This window comes from Athene cunicularia, assembly GCF_003259725.1.
Source record: "Athene cunicularia isolate RWA chromosome 18 unlocalized genomic scaffold, athCun1 chr18_part1, whole genome shotgun sequence".
NCBI lineage: Eukaryota > Metazoa > Chordata > Aves > Strigiformes > Strigidae > Athene > Athene cunicularia.
Genome location: NW_020799123.1, coordinates 8,456,575 through 8,475,051, shown reverse-complemented (window position 1 = coordinate 8,475,051; position 18,477 = coordinate 8,456,575). Strand labels below are relative to the sequence as shown.

Below are 18,477 nucleotides of genomic sequence, written 5' to 3'. Positions count from 1 at the left end.
GCTCGCTGCCCCCCGCGGGGCCGGGCCGGGCCCTCGGGCTCGGTGCCCCCTCAGCGCCGTGCCCGGGCTCCGTTCAGGTTTCCAGTCAGGGCGGACTGAGGATGCTGCTCCGGTTCCCGGGGTCGGTGGGGTAACGGCGATCTCAGCGCTTGGGTAAACGTGTACGTGTGGGCTCGAGGTGCTCAATTGCTCAGAGCCCGGGGGCAAGGCCGACAGCTGTTGGGTGACAGCCCATCGCCCAGACAAGACCAGTTTCAGGACGGTTTCCCTCAGCAGGTACACTGCTGCAGGGCTGCCCTGCCCTCCTTTCTCCAACTTGCTCGAGAAACCGAATCTTAAGGGTAGTAAAATTGAAAGAAAAATAGAGAAAACCATGAATGCAGTCAGACCTGGTCTCTGTACTAGCCCACGCCTAGGCTGTTAGGCTGGCTGATACCTTGCCTCTCAGCTCAGATGTGCTGCAGCACCTGGTGTGACTTTTGTTCACTCTTCACTGGAAATTTTGCCTTTTGTACTTGCCAGAAGGTTGAGGAGTCTTTGGGGAGGTCAGTGGGATGCACAGGTACTTTTTTCCATGACCTAATCTATGTATGATACCACAGCTGTTAATGGAGTCTCAGAGTATTGCAGATTTCATTTTATCTTTAGTATCGTGCTGGAAGTACGTGAACCTTTACACAGCATGTGATTTCACTGATATTTCCAAATAAGTGGTTTGCTTCTATATTGCTATGAATTATTTCTGTGACTCAGTTGTTCAGCGATAGTAAAGATAATGTGAACAGTTAGAAACCACAACTAGATATTTTCTAATCCAGGAAGGAAGGTGCTTAGTCTGGAGGAATATACCTCTATTTTTAGATGAATGGACTGGATTTGTAAAGGGGAAATATCTACCAATCTGGTCAAAGCAAGCAAGCTCTTTGTAAACCTATTTGTTTCTCTTCAAAGTCTTACCTAAATGATCATCATGAAAAGGTAGTACTTCTCTAATTTGACCTACTTGTGATTTTTTGTTTTGTTTTGTTTTTTCCTTTTGAAAACAAAGAACCTAGATAACACAAAAATTCCTTCGGTATCTAAATATGCAACTCATTTAATGTATGCTACTGCTGGTTTTGTGGAGTTATCCCCACCTTGTTGCAGTTTCTCATATGCTGTTATTTGTGGTTTATTCTGTCTAAATGGTCTCTCCAGCTGCTGGAAAGCACAAGAAAAAAAAAATTTAAAAACAGGGTAATTTGCTTTTAAGATGGTAAGAGGAAGTATGAAGCCTTTTGAGCTGAATAAAGGAAATGTACTTCCTGAAAAGACTAAAAAATCCAGATCTTCGAGGCTATTATCAGTGCTTGCTGTCTTTACTGACATTTTACTTCACGCTTCTAAGAGTAATTCACTCAGCAGATGGGAATCGAGAATAAGGCAAGATTTGGAAGCTGCTTTTCTCTTCTGCAGTTTTGGGTGTAAGCTTGCTGTGACAAATGCCATGCAGATGTGTGCAGTAGATTTGAGATTTTATAATTTCTTTTTTGAAGTTGGATTTGCATGCTAAGACAAAACATTTTTCCTTCTTTCTCTCCCAAATACTATGATCTCTTAATTCTGGAATCACTGTGAAACATACAGCATCTACTTCTAGGAAGCGAGTAGGAACTTGAGACTGGGGTCTCTCAGTCCATATTTTTAACATTTTAAATATTTGGAGTGTTTCAAGATCAAAGTTCAAGCAGTGTAAAGGGAAGGGTATGAGTTTCTGCTCTTTTGTTTTAAATTGTCATATATCTTTCTCAATACCCCTTTTCCACTTAGATTGGGAGTGTGCTCATCAAAGAAGTTTGTTTGTATGCTGTGAAACTATAAAGCTTGGACTTCCTTGGCCTGAAGTAGTTCTTGAGCTCTAAGAATGCATTTAAATTGTAAAAATAAACTCGTAACTTAGTTCAGTGCAAATGCATTCTGCTCTCATGGCTGGCTGCAAGTACTTACTAGTCTGTTAATTTCAGAAATTTCAGTTTCTGATCTTAAAGGAATTAATATTGGAGATCTTGGGTTGTCAGTATCTTAAATGGACAAGTATTTATGCGTTCTTGTGAGATAATGCTGCATATTCCCTGAATAAATGGCTCTGGTTTCACTGGAGTTCCTATTAGAGAATACATTAGAGATTTGTTAGAGAATCAAAAGGCCTCACTTACAGATGTTTCCTGTAAATTGTAGTCCAGTTCACTGGGACCTTATCAGACCATCCTGCATTTGATAATAATCTGTAATGGTTGTGTTATAGAGTGCTATATTAAGAAGTAAACAGCATCTAAATGCTGTATATCAAGTTTCTACTTTAGGAAGCTGAGATTATATTCCTCACAATTACCTTCTTCAGAAGGGCAAACTTGCCCTGTAGATAGGAGGAAAAACAATGTCCCTGTGTTGCAGTATTCATGTGGCAGAAAACAAAAAGCATCCAGTGGCGGTGTGGGGTTTATTAATTTATTTATCTTTAAGAAGGAACAGAACAGTTTTGTTTCTAGACTTAAGTCAGCAACCAAATTCTTCTGCCTTTATATTGCAGTGTCATACATATATATAACTACAGGAGTATATGACTGACTTTTTAACCGTGTGTATCAAAATAATTTTTCCCGTGTTTGATGAGTACTTCAGTGTAGTATCGCAAAGCAGCTCAAACTTCAGGTCTGTTTCTTAAGGCAGTAAACATGAACTGTCAAACTGGAAATGAAGCAAACTCAAGAGAAGCATTGGCTGGAATTATGCCCTGTTCAACTGCTTTTTAAATGATCCTTTCTATAAAATTGTTCCTGATAACGTTTATAAATAGTATTGTAAAAAGGTGTAGGGAAATAACTGAAGCTTTGCTTTACTGAAAATGTCTGTGAGTAGTCACCTGAGCAAATGTGCTCCAGCATTTGCTGCCTGGCTCTTGCAGCCTGTTGCTGTCAACACCTTTCAGCAAGGGCAGGTGCAGGTATGTCAGATGTACAGCGACGTGAGGTACTGGGGTGTTGCAAGTTCCTTTTCATTAAGGTAGATGTAAAGTCTAACTCCTCCTGCCAAAACACACTAGTGGTGGTGGTGTTATTAGTATAAACATCTAGGTGAAGGGGATGGTAAGTTATTGCTACTGGTGGTGTTCTGCTGCAACTGTTTGGTGGAAGAAAAGGGAGTTTCAGCTGTTGTGGGAGTCCAGTAAATCTTTCTATTCAACAGCTCTGTTACTAACCATTTTTGTTAAGTCAAATGATAAGAATTGAAGTGTATCTATTTAAAAAAAAAAAAAAGTTTGAAATGTTTCGGAAGTGAAGTTTTCTGAAATTTGATGCTTGTCTGTTTTGGCACCCCAAAGTTACCATACAGATAAATGTATATTTGCGTCATTCTTGTGCTGACACAAACTAAGGGGAACAAAACCCAACCCTTTGTGTAGATAACAGGAAAGGGTAGCAGTAAAACAGAACATAAATATATTAACAAGCTAATATTACTGTCTTTAAATTAGTGAGAATAAGAGGTCCTAATAATGGACTTTTCTGAAGTGTTTGTTCATAATTCTGCTTAAAATCTAAAACCCTGTTGTGACTGCTCTGTTGTGACTGCTTTAGAAAGGTCCAGTATCTTTTATAATAAATAAACATAAATGAAAAGAAAAAAAAAAAATCCTCTAATGGGTAATAGAAAGTTCCATTAGCAGGCTACCTTCAATTATTTATAGATTTTTTTAGAAGAAGTAATATTTTATATAGAAATTTGGAACAGAAATTATAAAGCTAATACTGAGGATAAGCTTATTCCTTTGGGTATGTGTGTGTCTGTTATTTCCTACTTCTCGTAGGCCATGGTATCACCATGGCCTTGGAGAAATGTAATAATATTCTAGATGCATCAGTGAAAGGTTCCCATGACTTTGAATTTATGGAGTTGGTCAAGGGCAGTCTAATCCTGGTCACTCAACTGAGCCAACAGATGCTTTTATTTTTAATGTTTTCCTAGCTTGGAAGCAGAACTGAGTAAACTGAATGTTCCATCTGCAGAGGATGCTGAGATGGTCTTTAGCAGCTGTTGAAGACCTATACACACTGGGCAACAAAATAATTTTCCAAATGTTCTGCGAGCCTGTGTGTATGACTACAATGTCATTACCTTTTTGGAGATTAAAGCAACATGTCATTTGTCACTGACAAAAGAATTGCAATTTTTAAACAATATATTAATTCCCATGGAATTATTCATTTGCTAACAACCATTTATACTCTGCATCTGTGAATGAAACTCACATTTTTCTTATCCTTTGTATTAGTAACAGTTGAAACTGTTTTTTGAAATTGCCACAATTTGGAGAGAGTTGATGACACTGTTACTTTATCAGTGCTGTTCAATTTTAATATGTCACTTTAGAAAAAAAAAAAAGTTTTACAATAGATCAGTCAAGAAAACCAAGTGTCTTTAAATAGGAATTTAAATAGGAAATAGTTCATTTTGTTGCCTGACCAAGCTGTCAGAAAAGAGGGTGTTTGACTTAAGTATGCAAAGTCTTGATTAAAGGTGTGACAGATCCGCTGTGACAGGCAGTCACAGAAATTTATTTAACATATGTTTCTGTTAAGAGAACTTATCTGGGAGAACTTACAATTTAAATAAGTTACTTTTAACATGTCTGTACTTTTTAACATTAATTTTTAACGCTACTAGGTTGGACGTATTCCTTCATGACACTCCAAAGAGATAGTTTATTAACTGTCCTAAAAATACATCTCAATTATTCAACAGGTTCATGAACCACCCAGCTCCAGCAAACAGCCGCTACAAACCCACCTGCTATGAACATGCTGCTAACTGTTACACACATGCAGTAAGTACATTTCTTTTTTTTTTTAACTAGATGTTTCTGTAAATTTGTGTAGGTTTGGATGGCTAAGTGCTTGCCTTTCCCTAAGTGTATTCATATTCGCAACCTCTCTGGTCTTGTTAGATAAGCTTCAGCTATGTAACAGTAAATAATATTAATTAGATGGCTGGTAATCACTAGTCCCTGCTCTGAATCTGTAGGAACTCCAAATGCTTCATAAGATTCTTTTTCACCAAAGTTACATGTCTTTAACTAGATGTTGTTCCTCTGTCCCAGTCAAAGGATGACTATGGTAAAGTGAATATAGGCCTATGCTAGTTAGTCTTGCAAGGCAGATTTCCCAGTACTGTGCTGACATATTGTGTGAATTGTGTACTGCAAATATAAGAAAGATTTATTCATGGTAGAAGTGGAAGACTTCATAAGACTATCATGTGGATGAATAGTTTAGTTTTGATAATATTTATGACTTGATTCTTCAAGAAAACTGCTATTTTGAAAGAGACACTAATAATGCTGACAGCTCTACAAAAAATTCATCTGTCCTTATTTTCATAATGTCAGGACCCGTACTAGAGTGGAATATATGATATATATACAAAATAAGGAAAGCAGTGCATTTTGTTTTTTTTCCCTGATTGGGAAGTTTGATTTGCTCTCTGGCACTTCGAAAAGGACTTAAAAATGTGTGTGTTTGTTTTTTAAGATAGCATTTGCCCTTTTATAAAAACAGCTTGTGCTTCTCTATCCCTTGTTTAACTCCAAATATCTGAAGTATGTTTGACTTTGTCCTCAGTCTCTTATCTCCAGTGTGTCTGAGTGAGCTATAGATATGAATGCTCAAGGCAGTGCACAGGACTATTCAGTTCTCGAAAGAGCTCTGTTCTTAAGGATCCTTTGTGTATATTTTGTAAATAACCAACATAGAGCTCTGTGCTGCTGGTAAAAACAGAATCACCTTGGATTACATATAGAAAAGCTGAAGCATGTGTTTTTAAGCCAAGGGTCTCATGTACAGCATTATGTAAATATATGCTTATTTGTCTAGAGAATGAAGCAACGTTCTGTTAGTTAGCACAGATATGTAGATTATCTCATAATCCTTGTACAAATCTTGTTTACTCTGGCCAAAAAGTTAGATTTCAAAATATCTGGCACAAGTTTCCATACTCCTTAGTAATTCTAGCCTTCATCTAGTTGAAAAACAGGCATGCCTTATTTCTGTCTCTTAGCAGTAGGTTACAGCCAAGAGGTCATATCAGTATTTTCTGGTATGCCAAGTTTCCAGTCAGGTCACCAGTTTACGGTGAAGTTGTCTAATTACTTTCTGAACAGTCAAGCTACATCCTAAAACATCCCCTGAACTACTAACAGGTTGGGGTTATCTGATACTAACATAACCTTTGGAAGAAAATAAAGTGTAGTATAAAAGAGGGATTGTTACTCCTTACATAAAATTCTATGCAATAAATAACTTTTAATCAAAATTTAAAGCCTTGAAATAGGAATCTAATCTGGGAAAGCACAGTGCATTATGCAGGAAAAACTGGGGGCAAATGCTTGCTTCTCCTTTGTGTACAGACTGTTTTACTAAGTGTTAGACAGTCAAGTGATTGAGTCTTTGCCACTAGATTACAGTATGAGTTTTCAATTAGTCATGGAAGTAATTTCTACAAAACAGAGTTTAGCAATGATTCTCTATATTTTTTTTTCAAAGCTTTATTCATCATTCAGGAAGTAGTCGACTTGTATTTATGAGTGTGGCTCTACTCCTCAATAGGTATCCCATCTTGTTCTTGACTTAAAAATACACAGGAGTCAGTTTAGGCAGCTGCTTCAAAAAAAAAAAACCAAAACAGAAAAAAAACAAAACCCAAACGCACAAAGCAACCCAAAACCAAAAGAAAAACCTAAACCCAACAATAAATGGGGACACAGAATCCCATGCATAGATTTTTGTTACAGTACTTAAAAGGTGACTTTGTGTAGCATAGTAAGGTATCTTCAAATTTCTAGCTAGTAAGGCTATTTAAAATTTCTTGGGGTTTTTTAGCTTTAAATGAAGCACTGACTTGTTTTTAGACATAAGGAGACAGGAAGGGCAGCTAAGTAGTTGAATACAGAGGCAGAAAAGACTGCTCTCTGAGAAGAACAGGAAGGAAACTGTATGAGAGAAGCAAGAGGTGTAAGAATTTGAGTTGTAAGGTAAGTTAAATCTAAGGGGAAGGATGCCTCTTTCATCATGAAACTTTCAAGGGTTTATCAGACAAAACATGTGCTCTGTTGTATTAAAACCTGAGAATTTAGACACGGCTTGCTTTATACTGCTCTAAAAGTTTCTTCCAACTGCCCTAATAGGAGGAACTATTCTTAAAATATGTTATAGTCTCTCTATTCCAGTCTTGGTTTGTGCAATGCATGGTAAAAAAGAAGTATAAATATTAAAAAAAAAAAAAAAAAAAAAAAAAAATTTGAGCATAGAAGGAGGGGTCATCAAAATGTCAGAAGGGCTCTTATGGTGAAGATGTCTCTGTTCAGTGTGACTGATACGAGCAGTTTCCCGGCTCTCGGTGTATCGCACGACCCAAGTTGCCTTATTTGAGAAGAGAACACTGAGCAGGGAGACACTGTACTTGGCTTCAGGACTACACACTCCTGGAGCAGGTGGCTTGAGATGGACACCGTCCTTCATGGTTCCCTTTAAGTGTCTCGTGTGACTTTGGCTGCTTTGTTGATCTTTCCATTGTCCTCCTTTCCAAAGAGGCAGTGGAGGGACTGTCAGACCATCTTTATGCTGTTAGTGAAAGGCACATGAAACTGCAACAATAACACTGTCCTTTGCTATGGTGGTTTCTGCACCAGCGGTGGTTGTTGCTGACTACAAGACGTCCATAGCCTTCTGTGTGAAGAAAATAACTTAATTTGGTATGAGCGTTATATACAAAAGCAAAAGTTTTAACAGATTTTTAAACCTCTCTATAGGAGATTGTCTACAAAAATACAGAAAGAATACAGTTAAAATACTGACCAATGTACCAGTGTTCGAAGCAACCTCAGATAGACAGAAGATAACAGATATTTTGCTGTAAGTTAGTAACCAGAAAGTGTAAATTCCCTGAAGTATTCCTGATCAGGTTTACAGCTTTACTGTTTCAGTGTCTTTCTTTGTGCCTGAATGCTTTTTGCAGCAGCTGCTATTTGTAACAGTAGGGGTTGTGGTAGTCAGTTTTCCAAAATACATCACAAGAGTGGCTGTGTCTAAGTCTCTTAAAAATTCCTGCCTATAGCTGTAAATAAATACGTTTTAGTCCTTTGCCTTCCTCCTTATTGCAAAGGGGTTTGTATCTTCATGCTCTCCTTTTATTCCAGCATTTCTTTACAAAACTTAGTGAAGCTGTTGCCTGCTCTCTTATTCTGTAAATCTCTCTACCAGCTCTGTTTCTGATTTAGCAGGTATTAATGAAGGTGCTAAAATTATGAAATCAGAGTATCATGGTTCTTGGTTTGTTCACAGCACATTAAGTTCCTGGGTTTGACAATATTCATTTGGAAGAGTTGCACTTCATGATGAAGTAAGCAAAGCTTTTTGTGACTTGTAGGTAGTTTTATTACTAGGAATGCTGGCAACTTAGAAATGCTATGTCATTGCTGTAAAATGACACGGCACAATTACACTCATTCTATTAGTTCTGATTCTTTGACTACTTTTTTTGTAAATACCCCTCCTTTTAAAAGGCTGATTGCTTCTCCATTCAGAAGATGAAAATGCAGTTTTTGTGCTAGAGATTTTTTTTCAAATGAACATGGGAGAATCTGCCATGTTTTGTTAACTAAAGTTATATTTCTTTTGTAAAATGGATTAGATATAATGAAGTCCATTGTATCATACGTTATCTCTTATGGCATTAGTATCTAAAGAACTTTCATCCAGTTGGCTGGAACAGCAGGGTATAATTCCTGGATTTTGTTTTTAATCTAGCTATTTTTGGTCAGAAAAAGAGTAATAAAATACCTCTTCTTTAGTCTAACTCTTCCCATGATGCCTATCATGCACAGAGGGAAAGTGTTTCTAAATAGAATACTTAGAAAAACAATAAATCCTTCTCATGGTAGCATAGTGCTGTTCCCTGTGAGAAGTAGAACCATTTTTCAGAGCCAGGAAAAGGCAGAAAAGAGATTAATTCAGGTCTTCATCCATGTACTCATTTGTAACTATATTTTTCATTCTGAAGGTGCAAAGAAAGGTGTTAAGAAAATTGCTTATTTGTTTTAACCCTATAACTTTATATACAATAATTATGGAAAAAGTAATTGGTATCAAACTCTATGTTGGCTCATTTGAACATTACACATCATAGCTTAACTTGTGAAATATTTATTTTAGTAGACTAGTAAAAGCCTGGGATATATTTGTAAGGAAGGCAGGTTGTTCTGTATAATACCTAAATCTGATTTCTAAAGATGTCTTCCTTACGATAAAATGGTCTCAGTCAGAGCTCCAGGCAGCATCTCTGAGCAGCTCATGCCCAGACTTTTAGCAGGGAATTAGTAGGGATTTGCTATTTTACCTAGTACTTGTGTTCGTGATACTTGTGGGTACATAATCTCTCTCAAACCTTTTCCTTCTCTGTCAAGTTTAGTCAAAACTGAAATTTGCATTAGAAATTGGGAAGGAAACCGATGAATGTGCTTGAGCATGACTGCACAGCTTAAAGAAACATGGCTTAAAAACTATTTCTGGAGCTTAGTATCTTCCTGTCTCCTGCAAAATCTAAATGAAACAACTGCCACATCTAATCAGTGCCTTGCTGTCCCGAGGGCTTCGGCCACACTTCAAACTGTATGCCATATGTGGAAAACAGAAGTGACTAATATCCTCAGGATGAAACACTTCAACCTTTCTTTAATTTGGGGGCTGTCCAAGATACGTATATGGAAATTTATGGTTGTGATAAATGAGAAGCCAGACTGACAGACTATTTTTGGCCTTAAAGTGCAGGAGGTCAACTTCCATAGTCTCATTACAAAAGTCGGGAAGTGTTTTCACCTCTAGCCCAAATGCTGTGGATATAGGAATGACATACTTTTCATTTCCATGGCTCTACAGCTTTTGGTGTAAATGTACTATTTCACAAAAAGGGGAAAAAAATAATAGTAATGAAGCTACAATTGATGTACTTCAGAAGCCAGAAATAAGAGCCACTTCCCCCCTGCGCAGTCTCTCTGGATTAACCAGGTATTTTTCAGATTCATTCAGTATACTCTGCATCTTCTGCACTGTAACTGTGAACAGAGCCTCAACTTCTTCTAGTCTGTAAGTAGATAAAGGACAAAGACAGTGCAGGCTGGACCAGAATTCTGCACTCGTAAGCTATCAAACCTGTAATGCAAAGCAGAGTTGCCAGTTTGTTTAAACATTACTCGTTGCTCACTTTATTGTTTAGCATGTGAGACTTGGGTTAAACTAGGAGGAATTTAACCTCTGAAGTTTATTTACAATTCAAGTGAACAAATTAACATCTTAAGACACACTATAGGACCTAGAAGGGAAGTTTTTAACTTAAAAGACTGAAAAATATGTGCCTTCATAGTGGAAGGAGATGGGTAGAAATGTCTGAGCCAGCAGGTTCTTTTCTTTAAACACTTGTTGGACATGCTTTTTTCTTTCGCTTTTTTTTTTTTCCCTAGTTTGTTTCTTTCTGAATGAGGCAAAGGTACATGATGTAATTTATTCTGGAAAGGAGTGTAGTTTTAAATGTTTATGAAGCTTGCAGCCCACTTCTTAGATACATCATGTGAGCATGCTAATTCAATCATGATGTTCTGACAGTGACTGTTTTGGAAGATCTGAATTAAAGCTGCCTAAGAGGGAGGTCATAAGTAAAACAGACTTGGATAGGCTGCATTAAAAGAAGAACATCATCTTTGTGCATTAAGGATCTATTCATAAAAGAAGTTTGCAGCTTATTTATGGTATCTAAAACCCAAGTTCAGCAAAGCCGTTGTTCAATTCTCTTAACTGTGTACTGCTAAAGGCTTTATTTTTTTTATGTGAGATTTAAATTTATTTTGGTCTGTCCAGTGCTCTGCCTCTATGCACAAGAGGTGGTTTAGATCCAAGCCTAGAGTAAGATCAAAACTTTTTAAAAACACAAAGCAGAAAGTGAAAATAAAAACACTACTAAGACTTAGGAAATTCCTGCTAATTCTTGTTTGTCTGATGTTGTGTCCTAGCTAGAGGAGCTAGTAACCTAGCCTAATACCACGTGAGGAGAAGTTTATCACAAATGGGTGTAGCCTAAATGTCTGAGACGTTGTCAAAGTCTTGATGCTTGTGTGTCAACATGCAACTAAATGAAAAGCTTGCTGTGGTTAGGGCATGCCATCAAATGTTGTACATGTGGTCTTATGTGGCATACTGCAGTTCTGGCTGTACTGCAGGAGGTACTGCGCTGGCCGGGAGCAAAGACTTCACAATGGCCTTTTGTTTTCTTAGTTCCTCATTGTTCCTGCAATTGTGGGTAGTGCCCTTCTCCACCGACTTTCTGATGATCGATGGGAAAAGATAACAGCATGGATGTATGGCATGGGGCTCTGCGCGCTCTTCATTGTCTCCACAGTATTTCATATCGTTTCTTGGAAAAAGAGTCACTTAAGGTATCGTTATAAGATGTTTAAGTCATTTTATTTTCATGTCCTGTGATGTTTTTACCATTGTGTTTTTCAGTCAAAAACATGATTTTTACAGAAGGCTGGGATGGTACCTGGTACTGAATCATGAAAAACCACCCCTGTTTCTGCTGGAATAGTGAGCCAAGCTCATATACAAACAAACTTTAATGTCATCTTTTTCACAAAGAAAGTGTGTGTTTTTCTAAGCCCTAGTGGCTCTTAGCTCAGAAGTTGAATGGGAGAAACATAACCTAAGTGTGTGGTGGATATAATCCCATTGCAGAAATGAGAACACTGTTTGGGACTACGGCACGATCGAATACTTTGGGGAACACAGAGTTTGCCAAGAAATTTATATTACAGTAAGCAGCTATCAGAAAGCCTCCTTTATTCTTTTTTTTTCTTTCAATCTTATTTATTTGGTCACATTATGACTTCTGCGTCATTCTGGGCCATAAATTGGATTTAACCAGTAGTCACTCAATAGTAACAGTTTCTGGATTAGGCGGAGTTGAGGTGGCAGCTTTCTGTCTCCTTGCCAGAGATCAGGATGCATGATGGGGTGGAGAAGGGGAGAGGAATGGAGGAGTGCTCATCTATGTGTCTTGCTTATGACCTCTTGAAGTTGAAGTCAGATAAATGATCTTCCAAATGCTTCTAAGAGGTTATAGAGCTGATGGTATTTTCCTTAAAGTAATTCCAAAGTGTCTCAGGAAACTGAGATGATACAAAAATCTTTCAAAAATTTGTGTTGGTGACTTGTTCTCTCTCTTTCTAGGACAATGGAGCATTGCTTTCACATGTGTGACAGAATGATGATCTACGTCTTTATTGCAGCATCATATGCACCATGGTAAGAAATCTGAAGCACAGCTTCAGAATTAAAGCTTTTTCCAATGTAAACAGTTTATCATTGTGGCTTTCCAAAATCTACAGGTATCACCTTGATGCAATTGACCACATTCTGCATTGCAAAATCCAACATAATGTAATCTCATGGGATTTGAACAGAAAGTAGTATTAGAAAACAGCAGAAAGTAATTTATTTATATTCACAGAATCATCTAGGTTGGAAAGGACCCTGGAGATCATCTAGTCCAACCGTTCCCCTAGCACAGTTCCCACCTACAGCATATCCTTAAGCTCTAAATCGACCTGACTCTTGAACACCTCCCTGGGCAGCCCATTCCAATGCCCAACAACCCGTTCTGGAAAGAAATGCTTCCTAATATCTAGTCTGAACTTTCCCTGGTGCAACTTGAGGCTATTCCCTCTTGTCCTGTTGCTTTCTACTAGGCTAAAGAGGCTCAAACCAGCTCTCTGCACCCTCCTTTCAGGTAGCTGTAGAGGGTGATGAGGTCTCCCCTCAGCCTCCTCTTCTCCAAACTAAACAATCCCAGTTCCCTCAGCCACTTCTCACAGGACATGTGTTCCAGACCCTGCACCAGCTTTGTAGCCCTTCTCTGGACATGTTTGAGTAACTCTATGTCGTTTTTGTAGTGAGGGGCCCAAAACTGAACACAGTAATCAAGGTGCGGCCTCACCAGCGCCAAGTACAGGGGCAAGATCCCTTCCCTGTCCCTGCTGGCCACACTAATCCTGACACAAGCCAGGATGCCATTGGCCTTCTTGGCCACCTGGGCACACTGCTGGCTCCTGTTCAGCCAGCTGTCAATCACCCCCCAGGTCCCTCTCTGACTGGCAGCTCTCCAGCCACTCCTCCCCAAGCCTGTAGTGCTGCTGGGGGTTGTTGTGGCCCAAGGGCAGCCCCCGGCATTTGGCCTTATTGAAGCTCATGCAGTTGGGCTCAGCCCATGGCTCCATATACTCCCGTTTATGCTTCCCTCACATCAGTGCAAACACACCTTCTGCCTGTGTATAGAATGTCCAAGTCTCTTCTCCCCCATCATGACAAAGTTACAGCTCTTAATATTTATTTTTATCAAGCCCTGCTACTCTTGTGTCAGCATGGTCCATTCACTCATCACTTTTGTCTCTTGAAATCCTTGTACCTCCAGGTTAAATCTGCGTGAACTTGGACCTCTGGCATCTCACATGCGTTGGTTCATTTGGCTGATGGCTGCTGGAGGAACCATTTATGTATTTCTCTACCATGAAAAGTAAGAATTATTATTTGCATTTAGCTTTAAATTGAAATGAAAAGGTGGGGGCTTTCTTGCTTTCTGTTTCTATCCAGCCTTTCACACATTTAAAGAGCTTTGAAGCAGTGGAAGTATGTGATGAGGATGATGCAAACTTATATCTTGTCAGAAGATAATTTTACTCACCCTGTCATAACATGTCTTTAGGCTATATTATTGTCTTCTCATAAAAGGGTGGGAGGGAATTATCTGCTTTAAAAACTCTAACTTTTGTTATGAGAAAGCAGGGATAAGGAACCAGTTGAAATTATGGCTTTCTTATGCCACTGATTTATTTAGAATTGTGTATAGATTATACTGCAAAGTTATATTGTTTATATATGCTCATGTATATTGACTGCTGCTACTTTCTTGGTTTTGTTTTAAGATGAGAGTCCCTGAGTTTCAGATCTGAATTTTTGAGTCTGCTTTCATTACTTACCTGCAGGGAGCAAGACCCAACTTTTTTGTTTTGGAGATGAGCTACTGAGGTTCTTGTCAAAAAAGAAAATATAAGTTGTGTCTCCGTGTTTTATTCTCACTACTACTTAATGCAAATTAATGCATCCAGGCAGTATTTAGAGAAGAAGGTATTGCCTGCAACTAGCTTTATTTTTGTCATAAGACATTGGTTATCTATCTGTATAGAAAGCTTTTTGAGTAGTTTAATGGGCCCACACTAACATAAAATTTAAAATATTTTCTTTACTGTTGAAGGAAATGTTCATTCTCTTGTACACCTCCTTAAACAACTCAAATCATTCCTTTTTAGGTATAAGATCGTTGAACTCTTTTTCTATCTAGCGATGGGATTTTCTCCTGCTCTGGTAGTGACATCCATGGTAAGGAATGTGACTATTAACATCACAAACACACAGACTTTCCTTTTATAAATAACTTAAGTTCCAGTGCAGCTCTCCTTCTGAAAAGATGTTAATTTCAGTCCACCATAATTGTAAATGTTCTCTGCAGAAGAACCAAAGATAGTCGGTTTTATTTTGGGTTTATAGTTTACATTTCAATGAAATGCTACCTTGTTTTGTTGAGTCTGGGCCACAGGGTCTAGATAAAAAGAGCTTAGGTTCCAAACTTCACTTCTGAAGACAGTCACTTCTGAAAGGATATTGGACATCACAGTTCAATTGCTTCCATTTGAACAAAAACGATAAAGATGTGAAGTACCTTAGCCTGTCAAGGAATGTTTCTAGATTTTGCTATTTATGAACTTACTTAATGCCCACTTGTCACTTACAAAATGGGAAAGAAGCTTTTTCTTTGTAAAAGTGGAGTAAACTTCTGATAACACCTTGTCCTTTTTCTTGGTATATGTGAGAAAAATCTAATCAATTGATACTGTGGTCTGGACCAAGATGTAAATTGACTCTTGCCCCTTTCAAAATTACTTGGAGGCAACAAAGCTAGAAGATTTTTGTCTCTTGCTAGAGGCTTCTTATCAGTGAAGTAGGGGAAAATTGAAAAGTTGAGAAGTAGTTGAACTGTATTTAACTGATGCACTGTATCTAGGATACCTCATCTCTCAGTAATCGGCACTTTTTTAAAAAAAAAAAAGCTGCTTGGTGCGTATGTAAAGCATCCTACTCAGTCTTGTCCACCTCAAAACTGTGACATTTATTTATAGTTAGATGTTTTAAATAGCAGCTGAGAGGGTTATTCAAAGTTAATACAAATCTGACACCTCTAAAAGTAATGCCTTAACTGTTCCACATGAATGCTGGACTGTACCAAAACATTTCTGGATGCTTCATCCAGCTAATAGGAGTTGCATTAAACTCACTCTTATGTGCAGTAATGTGATTTTCTTTTTCTCCATGTTTGTCTGCTCTTCTAGTGAGCATGAAGCAAAGTATCAAACTTGTCGTGAGTTATCCAGCTATTACTTCTATAGTGCTATTGAGACATATTATATAAATAGGTTATTATCTGTTTCACAAAGTGTCATATAAATTACTGGTTTGCTCATTTGCCCATCTGTCCCATCCAAGATGTTCCAAGTTGACAGCAGCTTTCTCTTCTGGGGGGGGGAAGCACTTTTTGCAAAAAAATACCCTTTCCCTCCTTTACACCCCATCCCTAATCTTTCCTTGTTAATTGACAGAGCAACACCGATGGACTTCAGGAGGTTGCCTGGGGAGGCCTGATATATTGTCTGGGTGTGGTGTTCTTCAAGAGCGATGGAGTCATTCCGTTTGCCCATGCCATCTGGCACATATTTGTGGCCACAGCAGCTGCTGTTCATTACTATGCCATTTGGAAGTACCTTTACAGAAGTCCTGCAGACATAATTCGTCATTTATGAGATATATATATACATACATATATATATATATATCTATATATAAAATAATCTGCACTTGGCCTCTGTAACAGTATTATTTGACTTAAGGAATTTGGGGAAATTGGAAAATTGCACAGAAAAACTGCACTGACTTTGATAGTTCTCTGAACACAATTACTGTGAACTGATGTGTGTGTCCTGCAATTGCCCATCATATGGCAAGTGCTGTAAATAACCAAGATACTGTACTGCAGTACCAAGAGTCCATTCCATGTTAGTAGAACTGGCTACCTAATGTTTACAAATAAATTTTGTATTCTAGTTTAATTTTACAATTTTTAACTACGTGGATTTTTCTAAATTCGTGATTCAAATGGTAAAGTCAGTGCAATAGCAAAAATATAACTCTCTTGATTTGAAATTGGTTTCTATCACATTTCCACTGGTCATTTATTAAACATGAATCACAGACAAATAATCTACTTTTACCACCCATTATCTTGGTATAAGGTGACTTTTATAAAAACTTTTTGTGTTTTTTGTAAACTTTAAAATTACATTTATTGAACTGAAAACACAACTGTCATCTATGCAGTTACTTATGTTGCAAAATCTTGCAAGAAATGATTACATTCCACATACTGTACTGACAAGCAAACATTGTACCTCTTCCAAAGGTTGTATGGCAGGTGTAATTGTAATAACCACTTTTATGAACTAGAACCTAAATGTGATTCTGCTGAGTTTTAACATGATAGTATTGTGCTCATTTATAGTACCACTTAAACAGCACCTTAATTTGGCTTTATCCCCGATAGAAATGAAGTGCTTTAAAAAAGAATAGTTAATGGGATTTTCTCCTCAAGATTCCCAGTTGTACTCCGTGCTGCCCAGCCAGGCAGCAGCTGGACGAAAGCTGAGTTACCAAGGGTTGGCAGTGTTAAGGAAGGTAAGGTGGACAGGTAATGGCCCCCCAGCCAAACCGGAGACTCAGCCATTTCTCCAGAGCATGTGTACACATATCGGTGCTGTAATATTAAGGCTTGGATTTTCAAAGGGATTTAAATTGGCCGACAGAACCAGATCCCACCAACTTCTGTCTGTTGGAAGCTCCTGGTCAGAGCAGCAGGTACAGAGAAATTGCTGACCACTTTGAATTCGTGGTTATTGGTTCTTCACAAGCATAGCCTTCGGGGCAGGAGAGCTTGAAGAACTTGTCATTCTGGGACTTAACACAGAGTAAAACTGGTCTTTAATTGTATTGCTGCCTTCCTGTACAGGAAAGCAAATGTGGTAGCAAGTCCTGATTGTAGAGCACGTGCATTAAATGGCCAGATGTAGAAGAGTTATTGTAATACTGTTTGTCCAATAATTGTATCCTGTCCCACTATATAATGAATGTCTTATATTAAGATTGACTTTATCCTTTTTCTAATTTACTCAGTTTTTCGTGTCAGTATTTAAAAACAAAACCAAAACGTGTTGCCTTTTTCAGATTTTGTTCTGGATATTGCCTGTCTGCAAACAATAAGCAGCAAGATAGGGATGTTTTTCAAGGTACCGTTTAATATTGCACCTAGATTTGCCAGTGGGTTGCATATTTTAGAATATATACATTTGTATACGGAATTTACAAGAGAGAAAAACTTTAAATTCAAGGCTTGAAGTATTGCTGGGTGGTGTTAGCAGGTGACTGGAGAAATGGCACCACTACAGCAGACTCATTAACTGCCCCAAAAGAGAACAAATGGAACATCTGGGCAGGTAATTCCTAGTACAACAGTCTCACACATCTGGATGCCTCAGTTTTTTAACATTGTGTCTATTTTATATTTTCCACTTTTTGTGATTTCATATATTTTGTTTAAATGCAGTACTGTTAAAACCACTAAAATACATGTAAAGGTTTTCTGTAGTCGAAAGTGAAACTATTGCTTGAGTATGTTTGTTTTAATTTTAAGTTAATTTTTTCATGGCATTGCTTTTTGGAGTGTTTGAAACGGTTTTTAAAAAAAATTCAATTCGCCAAAAATATTTTGAATTACTGTATTCTGGTCAATATGATATTGAATGTACTAGACTAACAATAAACATTTTGTGCAATTTGGAAACTGTTGTGTTCTTGGTGGTTGTTTTTTTTCCCCTCCCGATAGTTACACAGGTAAGTGAGGGACTAACACTGTTGTCACTCTTGACACAAGAGATCCAGAGTTAAACTTAATGACCTTCATGCTTGCTCAGTCAACTCTAAAAATAGTAGAAAAGATTATTAAATTTGTGGTATGGAAGAAAGTGTATTTATGTCTAAATTTTAGTCAATATTGGGAACTTGCTACTTTCCCCTTTGCTGTTCTGGATTAATTCTCTTACACCATTATATACTGGGGTTTGGGTTTTTTTCAATTATATAATACTAAAATACATAATTTTGCTCCTATGCCTATAGGAGTATCAATGCATAAAATATGGACAAGCTAAACTAACAATGCATTTCTTTCTGGAAAACA

At 37.8% G+C, this 18,477-nt stretch overlaps 1 protein-coding gene across 3 annotated transcripts in view; it reads left to right on the top strand.

Annotated features, from left to right (window-relative positions):
• The window catches only part of MMD (monocyte to macrophage differentiation associated), a 44,002-nt gene extending 25,921 nt beyond the window's left edge, over positions 1-18,081 (top strand). For 2 of the 3 annotated variants that reach the window (XM_026861076.1, XM_026861075.1), the window contains 6 exons: positions 4,783-4,864; positions 11,358-11,518; positions 12,312-12,386; positions 13,552-13,653; positions 14,447-14,516; positions 15,791-18,081. In XM_026861076.1, coding sequence (XP_026716877.1) covers positions 4,783-4,864; positions 11,358-11,518; positions 12,312-12,386; positions 13,552-13,653; positions 14,447-14,516; positions 15,791-15,991 — 691 coding nt within the window. In that variant the 3' untranslated portion in view covers positions 15,992-18,081. The remainder of the gene's footprint in view (positions 1-4,782; positions 4,865-11,357; positions 11,519-12,311; positions 12,387-13,551; positions 13,654-14,446; positions 14,517-15,790) is intronic. The other variant, XM_026861077.1, reaches the window with a different exon arrangement.
• The last annotated feature ends 396 nt before the right edge of the window (positions 18,082-18,477 follow it).